The sequence below is a fragment of the Argentina anserina genome, chromosome 6 (genome assembly GCF_933775445.1).
Source record: "Argentina anserina chromosome 6, drPotAnse1.1, whole genome shotgun sequence".
NCBI lineage: Eukaryota > Viridiplantae > Streptophyta > Magnoliopsida > Rosales > Rosaceae > Argentina > Argentina anserina.
Genome location: NC_065877.1, coordinates 1080898 through 1094662, shown reverse-complemented (window position 1 = coordinate 1094662; position 13765 = coordinate 1080898). Strand labels below are relative to the sequence as shown.

At 35.5% G+C, this 13765-nt stretch overlaps 1 protein-coding gene across 1 annotated transcript; it reads left to right on the top strand.

Moving 5' to 3' along the window:
• Window positions 1–8489: 8489 nt before the first annotated feature.
• Window positions 8490–12373, top strand: LOC126797910 (GRF1-interacting factor 1). The gene is made up of 4 exons (XM_050524674.1): window positions 8490–8729; window positions 10832–10908; window positions 11064–11148; window positions 11699–12373. Exons 1-4 carry the CDS (start codon window positions 8649–8651, stop codon window positions 12092–12094), a joined length of 639 nt encoding a protein of 212 aa, XP_050380631.1. The 5' UTR covers window positions 8490–8648; the 3' UTR covers window positions 12095–12373.
• Window positions 12374–13765: the final 1392 nt, after the last annotated feature.

Here is a 13765-nt window from a genome sequence, read left to right as displayed (position 1 = left end):
CTGGCAACTGCAACAGTACCAAATACTACTGTGTATGCGTTTATTACCCTTTTCAGTCTTCAGCTTACATGTTAAAGATGCCATTCTTTGCTCATGTACCTAGTATTGTACGTATATATTCACTGGCTAGAGGACAGAAATCTCCGGGTACATAATAATTCACAAATATCTCTTCATCTTCTTTTTACTGTTTTACCTTTAACCTTCTGATGCAATTCATCATACTATTTCTCAACTTTGTTTAGTCCTCATGCTGCATACTTAGTTTAACAAACTTATGTGCGTGAAAGAAGTGAAACAATGTACGTATAGAGATTACTTAAAAGGTCAAGTTCATGCTTACGTGGTAAATGCATTAGTTTATTTTAACAAACAACTTGTGTGTTTGAAAGGGGTAAAACAATGTACTGTACGTATAGATTACTAAAGATGCCAAGTTCTTGCAAACTTGATAGATTCTCCTGATCATCACCGACAGCCATATATTTTGTTACATTTAGGTTATAAAAATGGACGGCTACCATATTACAAGGAAACTACTTGAGTACTTGTACCTTGAGTACGAATATATCAAAGTCTCTATATCAAAATTCAAAAGATTACGAGTCTATGACCCATACATGCATCTCGTGAATCAAATCATGAGGAAATGACCACTAATACTCGAAAGTGCTTTCATTTCTATGAATTATTTATGATCCTATTTGTATCGTACATTGACTGAAGATTACTGTATGCACTAAGGCCCAACTAACATTAATCATGTAATTTATCGTTAAGAGTTTATCTAAAGGGAAGCGATTGATTTAAAACCTAATCCATTTTAGATGATGCAATTACATGTCGTCCATTCTACAATCTTTTACGTACATGGTTTGCCCAAAATTAAGTTTTCTCATAAAATGACTTATCTGACTAGAGACTTGATCAGTGTACTATCACAATCACAAGCCGATCACCTCAGCTTCAACCCTATTGATATTTCGAAGCCATTGATTAAAATTACTGTGTGATACTTAGTGCAAACAGTGACGCCTTGAATGGGGAACTTGAGCAAAACAAGTAAGCACGAGCGAGGCAAGTATGCCGGACTACTCTATCTGCACCATTTGAACTAGCTAGTTCATCTTTTCTCTTTGACTCGCTGTCCATACACTATAGCAGTATAGCTGAGCTAATGAACAATAAAGGCAAGTGAGAGTGTGTCAATGCTCGAACATACATGTGGGTCATGAACCTGTTGCCAGTCACGTGCATTGCTAATTAGTGCAGCTGATGCAAGGAAGATGAAGGAGAAGCAGCAGCAGCAGCAGCAGCAGCTAGAGCCAGCGTGCCCAGCCGTGCATGAGATTGTTATGTAGAAATAGAAAATTTGACACTTCAAACCAAAGCCAGGCCAGGCCAGGCCAAGCCAAACTAGAATGAATGCAATCACCCACAGACTACTTCTCACCGGTCTACATGTGAAACTGTGTCATCGTCTTCTTCCCTTCTTCATAATTATCTCTATCTACTAGCTGTCGTTTTGACTGCAAAATGAAACCAAAGAAACCAGTCGTCCCCTCTCCCCATATATATAATTCAATTGGCACCCTCTTCAATGTGCTTCGACGCCCACCACAACATATATCATAATTTATATGCTTGTAGTGTCTGCTTCTCATTAGTTTAGTTCAATACATGAGTCAGAGAGATGAAACTGGGTGCCTATCCTCCATGCATAGATATTGTGGACAGCTAGGGGAGAAAAACAGTGACGTTGCATCGAGCATGAGCTAGCTATAGATTCGGGTTTTCTAAGTATTGCAAGTAGGGATGTGCACGGTGCGATGCAGCGTGGGTCGAAGGTAAAACGTAATTAAACTCACTTTAAACAGTTTGATTATTTTGTAAATCAAATTTAGTATTCGGTTAGGTCAAACCGTTTATTCGATAAATCATATTTTTAATGTAATTTCAATGCAATTTCGGATAAATTATTTATTTCAACATATTAAATTAAAATAAATAAAGTTATTAAGTCTCTTAATAATATTATAAACTAAAATAATAACCACATTTAAAGGCACAAATATTTGAATAATAATACATAATAATGTCTCTTAAGTCTTAAAATATACTACGAGATAAAAACCAAATAGAGAAATAAAGACGAAACGGTAAAAAGAGATATAATTTAGTCAATTTAAAATAGATCTTGACAATCTTGTGGCTTAGAGCCATAGAGTCTTAGGGATAATGTTTTGTTACTATCAGGGTATTGGTGTATTACTATATTATCATGTTATTATTAAATATATAATAAAAATAATTATTTATTTTAAACCGGTACAATTTGATTTTATCCGGTTTGGAAAATGTCTAATCCTAATTCAATTTATTTATAAGCGGTTTGGTATTTTCACAATACTAATCCAGTTCATATAAAACAGTACAGTCCGCTATCTGGTTTAAACTAAGAAATGTACACCCCTAATTGCAAGCGTAGCATTACTTGCATATATAAATATTTGATTCTTTTCTTCAATGATATATGTGTATATATATGATTGAGATCAATATATGAATGTCTGTGTGTATTGTGTATGATGATAAAATAATGGAGGGTCGACCATTGATCGAGATGAGATCATCATATGATTATACATCGATCATTGTTTTCCGGCAGAATAAAGAATAACACTGGTACTCATAACATATTACGTTTTTATATTAATCAATTTGTTGATTATCTACATCATTAGGCTTGGGTGCTTTTATTTATACTTTTAAAACTGGTACTTACACCTTTTTTTTCAATTTGGATTTGATTTTGTTGATTCATGTCTAATTACTTACAAATACAAAAACTAAGGGAAATCAATTTTTTTTTTCTAATTTAACGAATCAATACAAAATAAACCCTAAACTCTACAGAAAAAATTGACGGAGGTATGTGTTTAGGCTGTTCATCACACATGAGACGAATGTATATTTGTGCATGTTATTGAATGTTTACTAGAGTTTTTTTTAACTTGCTTTAAGGATGAATGTTTATATTTGAATAAAGTCTGCTGTAGAAATAAGAAGCCTTGGCATGCATGGATTGTAATGATCAAATTTTCAATGGTTGCATGGGTATGGCATTGTTGACATAAATAAGAAGTGTTCCATTTATATCAAAGATTTAGTTAATACTCCTTGAAACTTCAATTTTGCTCTACACCCATTATGAAAAGAAGATTTCGATTGATGTCTCATCAAATTGGTCAGGCCAGTTCACCCAATCACAATTTCGATCATACTTATATCAAATGCGAGTATGTTATACTCTAGCTAGATAGACATTGCTCATTGAGGGAGTAATGGTGTATTGGAGTCATAAGATCGTAATTAATGATTCATGAGTTCTTGTAATTCATACACATCGACAAATGTAAAACCAGTAGAACTCATATCTAACCTAATATATTGTTGATTTCATCAACGTTTTCATTATCCATCAGACTTATATATCAAGAATCTTGATTATATTGTATTGATCGAATTGATTCAATAAAAACACAACATTATATGTTGAGAGTCCATATTTATAGATATGAATAGAAAAAAAAGAATTATTAATTCTATTTGACTGAGGGTATTGTGGGAAAATAAAAGAGGTCCAAATAGAAAATTCGTGGTACATAAAAATAACGTGAAGGTCTATTAAGTTGAGAGATATAAATGTCAATTTTAGAGATATGAATAGAAATTCTTTTTAAAGTTGTATTCAACATCCTTCGACAACAAAAAAAAAGTGTTCAAATGCGTGTGAGAAATCCTACAATATATAGATAACAAAAATTAATTTTAAGATATGTGAATGACGGAAATTTTACTCGATTTTCTTCCGTGTAAAACTTTTTATCTTCTTTTTTAGTTTGATTGGAGTGCACATAAAAATGAATATATATTGCTTAGGGTTGAACAGCTTGAACTATGTTTGCAGCTGGCACCCAATATTCAGGATCGCCATGAAGCATATATTTACATGCAGCTACAGTACCTGATCTATCAGATCATCCCAAAACCTGAAATATGCTTCATTTTAGAGAGAGAGAGAGAGAGAGAGAGAGAGAGAGAGAGAGCAAAACAATGGATAAAAGTGGGTTGCCAATAGAATAGAACCCTGCTACTGCTTAGGGTTTCGGGTTTCCCAGTCGGTGGCCTTTGAAAATTTGATACTCTCTCATATCTCTGTGCATAATATTCTGAAAACAAAACAATAACTTGCCAGATTCTTTTACTGATCTCTACCCTCGAAGTCTCGAACCGATTATCTTTAATTTCCCTTCTACCTTTCAAACCTGTACTCTAGTACGTACCTGTAAACTCCTGTCTTCCTCTTACACAAATCCCTTTTTTGAAATTTCTTTTCGAAAAAAAACACTGTGCACGGCTTTATCCTTAATTCCATAAACCCTAATCAGGTTTAATAATCCAGATCCTCAGGGGTTTGAGTCTGACCCAGAATTCCTTGTTTAGTTAACTATATTATTATGATCTGTGTCGTAATTCTATCACGTCATTGGTGATCAAGTTGAGCAATATATACAGTAATCGAGCAAAGTTGAGCAATTTAATTATACAAGTATATATATACAAATTATATAATATACCATATATTATACATGTAATGTCCCAAGAACAAAGTATATAAATATAAGTTGGAACACAGTCACGTGGCTAAGAACCCAGGAGACATACTTTTGGTTATCTGACAGATGCCCCAGTTATTATTTTCATCAGAAAAGCAAGTGGACTGCCTGAGAAAATTAAAGCACAAAGTCAAAGTATATGTGTATATTTGTTTGTATTTATATGTATGTACTCTACTGTGCTAGTCCTGCTCAGCTCGTAAGTTTCAAATCATGAATCATGAATCATGCTGCTCAGCTTGTCCAAAAACAAATCATGAATCATCATGCAGCTACAGATTTGAATTATTAACTGTCCCCAAGTTGATGGAACTGCAGGATTTGAAGAGGTATGATAATTAGCTAGCTAGCTAATCCCAGTTTAAAGTGTGTGTTCATGGGTTAAATATATTAACAACTCCTCTTATTTGTTGGCTATTTTTCGTTTTAATATAATTGATACATTTACCACTTTATTCTAAACATGATGCCGTACTTAATTACTATTATTAAAACTTTTAGACCGACGGTTCATGGACCTAACTATATAGAAAATAACAATACATGTAACGTAGTTAAAAATATCAACAAGTGTACAGACATTATTTTGAATGATGATGAATTGATGATTGCTTACATTGTGGTTTCTATTGACTGTTTGAATGCGCTTTCCTACACAACGAAGCAAAATAATGTATATATATATATAAATTGGTTCTCGGTGATTCAAACTTGGAATCCAAATTTCCGATTTTCTAATTTGAAGTTCAAAGACATGTCTGATATCATACTTAACACCTAGATGAGTGCATACAAATGTTGATATCACATTGGCAAAACCCTAATTGAACATGTTGAAAGCAAAATATGAGGGGGTAATTCATGATTTTTTTTTGGTCAAGGGGGTAACTCATGATGATATGAAGGATATGGACCTACTGGTAAGGCAGAAGGCAAGAGGGGGTGGGGGTAACCAGATGCCCTTGTGCAGGGTAGGGCAGGGTGGAGAGACAGGCCCCCAGGGCCTATATACAAGGTGGCAAAAACAATGAAAGGTATGAAAAAAGCCAATGGAAAAGACAGTTTTGGAATTTGAGAGTACACAAATAAATCAATTGAGACACCCCAACCACCCATCATGTTTGGATAGCTGGGAGCACTACCAACCCAACCCAACCCAACTCCAACACCAACACCAACACCAACAACTTTCAATACTTTGATTCACTGAATTGACTTCACTACTGTGGTCCTAAATTATTGTCACCACCTAATAATTTCCACCTTCATTTCTTTCCCTTTTCAAAATGTGAGAGAAATACCAATACACAAACTGGCAGAGCAAATCACTACACACATTGGTGATATTGCAACCCACAGAGGCAGAAACAGAGAAAGCTGTTGCTGATTATAAGGAAACCATGGCTGATGGCTCTATTGAAGTTTCTGGAGCTTTTGATTTGTGACCCACAAACACAAAAGGAAGTGGCAGCTGAGGTTTTGAGATGCCCTATTGGAGCTTTGCTTTAACATTGCTAAAATGTATTTGAGGGGGCCTTGAACACTGAGGATAGTTGGACATGAGTGGATGACCTATGTCTTAGTACAGGGGCATGTGAACTCTTGGGTCCCTGGGACACCCTTGCTAGCTAAGACAGTCCCTAATTTCAAGGATATAATGACTGATATCATCAATCATACACCCCAATTCATAGAGTTATTTGATTCTCATTTTTGCCGGAGATTCAAAAATTATGTACTAACTGATAAGAAAGCATTGAATGTCTTCTTTTAAGAAACTCAAAGTAACTACTGGCCAAGTAATTCAACAAATATCCACACTCATCAATTATTGTGTCAGTAGTTGATAGTGAAGCTGGTGCGGCATTTACCAATTCCTTTGCCCAAAATGAAAATTCATAGTTCCCATAGGATTTGGTGGTGAAATGTTGGAGGGGCTTCTCCTGACTAAAGTTTGCATACTGTCCATTCTTTATCTCTCAATTATCTGTGCTATTTAGTTGATTAATACAATGTCAAACTGAGTGTTATCTTGATAACTAATATGAGATATATATAGGACTGAACTTTCTGACACCGAAAAAATCGAATTGACCATAACCGAACTGCACTGAAGCCAAGAAATCGGAACCGAACCGAGCAGTTGGTGCCGGTTATCGATTATATGCTTTTAGAAAATCGGTGGAAAACATAACCGAATCGAGAATTAAGAGGTAAGGTTATAGCTTGTATTTTGTGAACATATATAATCGTGCACTCATACAAAGAATAGATTTGGTAATAAATATATACATTCAGAGATATGCGATTTTGATTTTTGTATGTGTACAATCATGCATGCAAAGATCTAATGTAATGTTTGAAAGTCTTGTCAACTAGTCATCATATTAAGACAAGTCTTGACGTCTAGTGATGAATGTCATGAGGTTTAATGTTTATTTTAGTTAACTTGTTATGTTTCAGCAAAGTACAGTGCTTTTGTTTAGTTAATATTTGAGTTTTTGATTATTTATTTGGTAAATGTAACTTAATTAAAGTATTAAACTTGTAGCTTACTCATTTATTTTTAATCTTTTTATTTTCATTAGTCAAGTATGAAATGTCAATAAAGATATTCGGTTTTGTAATCAAAACAAAACTGAAAACTGATTTGAATTATAAGTTAATCGAAACCGCGAGTTTCTATATATATTTTTCGGTTTCGGTTTTGAAAAACATAAAACCGAGAATTTGGTGTCAGTTTTCGGTTAGTGCTCATAAACCGAACCGTTGGCATCGAGTCCAACCCTAGATCTAGATATCTATCATTACACGAAGATATTAGCTTATATTACATCACGGCACTAAGTATTGTCGTTTGATAAGTATTTAGGTAAGTTCTAGTCTCTAGATGATGATCACTCCATTAACCATTTTGTGAACGTGTCTCTTCTTTCTAGTGTTGGTTGAATCACAAACCTATTCTACCCAAAGCACATCAATTTTCCAGTCAAAGAACACAAAGCTTTAGCAAAAAAAAAAAAAAAACCCTAATCTAGTGTGTTTTGTTCCATCAAATCACTAAATATAAGGTGTAGAGCCCTTGTACTATAATCACACAAGAATCAGCTAATTGGGGAAACCACCACTAAGTATGGCAAAAAAAGACGCTTAATTCACTGTCAAAAATTTATTGCCTCATTTCCTGAAATTTATATTTCCCATTTTTGGTGAAGCAACCTCACTGATTTGACCCAAAATTATCACGCAGCTACTAATATCTAAAGCATTGCACTTTGGCTTTGGTTGTAGAGGAGCTTTCATGGAATCTCTTGACAAAGCCAAGACGTCATCACCATCAATAAAGAGAGATTTGAAGAGTTTGGACCAAAGACAGCATTCTAGTCAGTCTAAATTACCCAACAGACATTGTCACGAACGATGTGAGTGAGAGACCTATCACCACCTATGAATTCAATTCAATTGTTTTGTTCTAGTAGAATAATATCAAAGTCTTATATATAAATATATTATAGAATTTGAATTGATCTTCTGCGTAGATTTTTACGGTGGATGTGGGTCTTTGAATAATTTATAGCAGCAGGTCACGTTCTAAGAGAGAGAGAGAGAGAGAGGGGGAGAGAGAACAAGAGACGTATCATCAAGAAAAAAAAACAGAAAAAAACCCAGAAAGCCAAGACTAAGCAAAACCCCAAAAAGGGCTCTCTTTTTCATATATACCCAACTCTCTATCTCTCTCTCTCTATATGACTGAGCGGTGGTAGTGTCATTGTGTGTGTGTGTAAGGAAGGGAAAGAGAGAGAGTGAAAACAGAGAGCAAAAAAGGGCAAAGGGGCAGCACTGAGTGTGTGGTCTCTCAAAGTCTCTGTGAAATAAACCTGCTGGGACTTTAGGAGTGAGAAAGTGTTTTTGAGAAGAGAGAGAGAGATAAAGATAGTGTCTTTGTGTAACTAGTGATATAAAAGAGAGATGCAGCAGCACCTGATGCAGATGCAGCCCATGATGGCAGGCTACTATCCCAATAGTGTCACTACTGATCACATTCAACAGGTCTGTTCTTTCTTCTTCTTCTTCTTCTTCTTCTTATTCTTCCTCTGTGCCTCTTATATTTCTGTTTCCTTTGTTTATATGCACAAAGTCTATCTCTTTTCTGTAAAACTTTGATCTTTGGTTGTGCCTATATATATGTACATACGTGTTGATATATATGGTACTTTGTTATATTCTCAAGTTATGTTCTTTGGCTACACATGATCTGTAGTCTTTGCTTCATCATGTTGATGGGTTTTTGGTGTTTGGCTTTTGCATTTGTTCTGTTTATTTAGTTTTGGTATACTTTGTGTTTGGCAGTGTTTCTTCATACTCTGCTATTGTTGGTTATTTGTACTACTCTACATTTGCGTTATTATCTGGTCCTCTCCAGTTCAGTGATTGTTCATCTTCCAGAGTCAGCTTTAAAGTCCTTTTTTTTGGGGCCGAGAGGAAGTGCTATTTGAATGAAGTTTCAATGGTTTGATGAATAAGTGTGTATCTGTTGTGTTGTACTCGTTTGTTAGTACTTGCTTGATGAATAAGTGTTTAGCTTGATGGTTTATAAATTTTCTATCTGCTGGATATAGAGTGGTCACAGAACTCTATCATTCATTTTGGGCTGATTTTCCCCTTTTGCTCTTAGCTTTGTTTTAATATTTTAGGAGATGTGGTGGCCTTTGCGGCTGAGTCTAGCATAAAGACTGGTCCTTTTGATTTTATTTAAAAAATAATAATGATTTGACTAGTTGGGACTTTTTTTGGTGGAATTTGACAACTTGTTACTAGTGAACTAGTATTTGTACTTTACTGAAGTATGATTGCCTGAAAAACCTTGAAGGCATCCCCCTGGACCACAAAATTATTAGTTATATTGTTGCAAATTGCATTTTAATTGCATTTCCATGTTATGTGGATCTCTTTGGTCTTTCTTTTCATTTCAGTAATTTAGTAGGAACAAGTTGCAGATTCTGTTAGTTTTGTGAGGTGGGATCAATTTGCACCTGTCTGCGGTTTGATCTGTGTTTATATAAGTTCTATTGAAAACATTTCTCATGAAAGACCAAATAATCTTTTTGAAGGGCATTGTAATTAAGTTAAAACAACTAAAGTACTATTATCTTAAAAGGGAGCAATTAGAAGGATATACAACTATACAAGCACTCTTAAAGACTTATAGAACTGCAATGGAAACTGTGAAATATGCTTCAACGACTTCAGAATATATGAAAATATGCTTGAAGTAGCTTTCAGGCAGGTTCTTTTCTATGAGTTAGAACCAAACCATCATATCCGACTGTTTAAAATACTATGCACATCCTCATCTTGGAATCAAGCTTTCTCAGTTTCTCTGGTGGTATTGGTCCTTCTGACTTTGTGAATCATTCTTGTCATCATTTGTTTTCAGCTCAGAATTGTACAAGATGATTTACCTACTAATAGTAACTTATGAACACTTTTTTTTTAACTTGTGGGAGCTGGATTTGTTACGGCTGTCTTGTGTCAAAGGTTGTTAACCACATGTCAATAATGTTGTTTGCATTCACTGTAATGGCACTGTACTAATTACGCTGATCTTTGGCTCAGTCTATGATTTGCTCAGATTTCTTAAATGGTTATGAAAAATATTTTTTCAAACTGTTAATAATGCATATCCTATTCCATATATGAACTGCCATTACTGAGCCCTATCATTGTCAGATAGTTGTTGATTTTTTGCCGTCGATTTTCTGATTAGCAAACAAAATCTTTTGATTCTATTGGTTCCCATTTTTTCAAGTTCATCATTCCCCACTTCTTGATACAGATGCTCTACTTTAACTTTGAGTTGATGCGGTTGTATTGGTTACTTGATTTTTAAGTGAGATCATATGCATTTAAAGTTTGTATGTTGCTGTGAATACCTACTTTGTAGGAGTTTTTTACTGTTGTATTAAAGATATGGTTAGTTCATTGGCCTTGAATTTGGTTGCCACCCTCTAATCAGCGCTTTTTGTCTTGTAAATTATCATTAATTGTAATAATTCTCACTTAGGGAAAGCATTCCTTTTTTAAACTTTATTTATTATTTACATGTACACTATGTCTTCAACTGTTCCTAAGTTCACTATGTATTACTGCAGTATTTGGACGAGAACAAGTCATTGATTTTGAAGATTGTTGAGAGCCAGAATTCAGGGAAATTGAGTGAATGTGCAGAGTGAGCATTTTTTTTTTCTTTTACTCTCGTACATAAACGTGAGGCAATGTCCTGCTGAAACAGACTTGTGTGTTTGAAGTTCAGTGGCTAGAGATAATAATAAATATGTTAAAAACTTCACAGACTTGTTAGTGATCTAATTGCGATTGTTACAGGAACCAAGCAAGGCTACAGCGAAATCTGATGTACCTTGCTGCCATTGCTGACTCCCAACCCCAACCTCCCACTATGCATCCTCAGGTAAAACTTGCAGTTCTGTACTGTAACTTTTGATGTCTGATGGATTGTAATTGTAATCAGGTGCAGTTCGGGCCTTCATATCCATTGCCTAAAGCTAGTAAACCAGTTTGCTTATATTCAAGCTGTTTCTTTGTGTGTTTGAATGTGTTAGTACCTCTGCATATGCCGATCGAAAATGAGTAGCTTTAAAAAATTACTTTCACTTGTCTCCTTTATGTTCTGAACTTCATGTGAAAATGCTAGGCTGTAATTTCTAAATTCTTTTGTTCCTAACAAAGTTGTTGCCAATTTACAATTAATTATTGTGCATTAAACTTTCAGCATATACTCAGTAGAAGTATATGATTCTCTGATGTTTTATTTGATAGATGTATAACGAGTTCTCCCCTCACTTGGATTTATGTTGGGATAATCTTGAGAAAAGTAAAAACTTTTGACTGGACAATGGCCAAAGTATTAATGGCTAAGACGCATAGATTTTAAGTTGTATTATGTACATCTGTATTAACAAATCATAGATTCCTGACTCTCATGTGTTAATTATTTGTAGTACCCTTCCGGTGGCATGATGCAGCCAGGAGCAAGTTATATGCAGCAACAAGCAGCTCAACAGATGTCACCCCAGTCTCTCATGGCTGCACGCAATTCTATGATGTACAACCAGCAGCCATTTTCAGCTATGCAACAGCAAGCCCTGCATAGCCAACTTGCCATGAGCTCTGGAGGAAGCGGGGGACTTCACATGCTCCAGAATGAGGCAAACAACGCAGGAGGCAGCGGGCAACTTGGGACTGGAGGATTTGCTGATTTTGGACGCGCAGAAGGCATGCATAGGAGGATGGGAAGTGGGAGTAAGCAAGATCTTTCTGATGGGCGGGGAGGGAGCTCTGGAGGCCATGGCGGAGATGGGGGTGAGACTCTTTACTTGAAGTCCGCTGATGATTAAGTGGTAAGGATCATGGACATTATGGTCTGCTAGCGTATGAACTTAGGGAAGTAGCTGAGGAAGATGAGCTTAGGTGCAGAATAGATGACATTTTCTGCTTAAGGGACTGTGTTTATGTTATGTGTAAACAATGGTGAGTGTTTATCCTCAAACCCCATGCAACTGTGTGCTTTTTAAGTGAGACAATGCAGTTATGGTAGAGTATAACTTGTAGATTTGTTGGTTTGGTTCTTGATCTGCTTTTACTTTCTGAGAAAAATAAGTCTGCGCTATATATAATCAAGGAACTCACACCTTTGAAGGAAGTGACAATAAACTGAGCAAAAGATCATGTTTACTGTCAAATTGAAAGCGATCTTTCAATCATACAGAACTATATGGACATTCAATAAAACAGAAGCTCTCTGAAACTTCCCTCCAGAACTTAATATCATCAAACTGACCGAAAACCGCTACACCATCATCCGCAAATTTCATCAGCTGATCGGCTTTTTGTGTTTTCATATCTGCTGGTTGTGAAGCTGCATGGTTAGAAACCCAGCTTTCTTGTTCACAATAGTCCGTTCCATGATCCGGAATTGTAACATCAGAGTTTTGGCCTGTGAGTTCTTGAACAATTGCTCTGAACTCTGAAGCATTGTTGGCTTGAACCATCATAGGGCTAGAAATATACTTGATCCTGATGGGTACTTCAGCTTTGCTCCTCTTTCGCCTCTCAGCTCTCTGCCGGCTAATTTCATGGTTTCTGTGTTGCTCCATTTGTTTAGAGCTACTAAAAGAGATGGCCTGCTTCTCCAATGTATACCCTTCAATGGATATAGGCTTTATATAGACAATTAGACATTGTAGATTAGCACATGCGAGTATATGAAAGATCAAGTTTCTGGAATGAATGGAAGCAAGTCAAGCAACCAGGGGAAATAAACAAATGTGGAAATTATAGCTAGGCATAGACTAGAGAAAAGCCATGAGTAATATATCCGTGCAGATGGCGGACTAGATACTGCAACCGTTGAACTCCCCATATATTCCAAAATGTCTGCCTAACTAAAATTTCATAAATTTTCTTCTGGGAGTCTAAAGAAAGCTTGATAATACAATAACGTACGGAGACGATGATATCTGTGTACAATTTTTTTTACCAGAACAATAAAATAAAAAAGTGGAAACCGAATTGAGATCAAACCTAGTTAACATTTATCTTACTGTGTCAGTGTAAACATTTTTGTTCAATTCGGAGTATCCTCGATCTGCTAGCATTATAGTATAGTATCATAGTAAGATGTGTATAGACTGATACGTGTATCTACCATTTTGCTGCAGGGAAAAAAATTTAGTCAAATTTGCAGTCATTGTCGCCACACCAAAGGATCTTCTAGCTAGTTCTAGATAGAAAATACAAAATGTGTACGTTCTTTGTATTTAGGCCTTAAAGTTTTCTACGTCTACTCTGATACTGTAATAACCCTAGTTTTCGAACAATATTTGGTTTGATTTGGATTCTATCAAGTTGTGAAATTTAATTAGAACGATGTGATTGTTTGCGTAGTTACGAAACTAAAACGGAAACGTTCTCGGAACATTTAAATCGAAAAACGTGACATTACCGCAACCTATATATCGACTTTTATTCCGTTGCTCGGTTGCGAAAACTTTCTTCACGGAAGTTGT

Excerpts from the sequence above, each read along its gene's own strand:
- LOC126797910 (XM_050524674.1), top strand. The coding sequence starts at position 8,649 with ATGCAGCAGCACCTGATGCAGATGCAGCCCATGATGGCAGGCTACTAT. Across the intron at positions 10,909-11,063 it reads AAATTGAGTGAATGTGCAGA|GAACCAAGCAAGGCTACAGC; the intron begins GTGAGCATTTTT and ends CGATTGTTACAG. Across the intron at positions 11,149-11,698 it reads CTCCCACTATGCATCCTCAG|TACCCTTCCGGTGGCATGAT; the intron begins GTAAAACTTGCA and ends AATTATTTGTAG.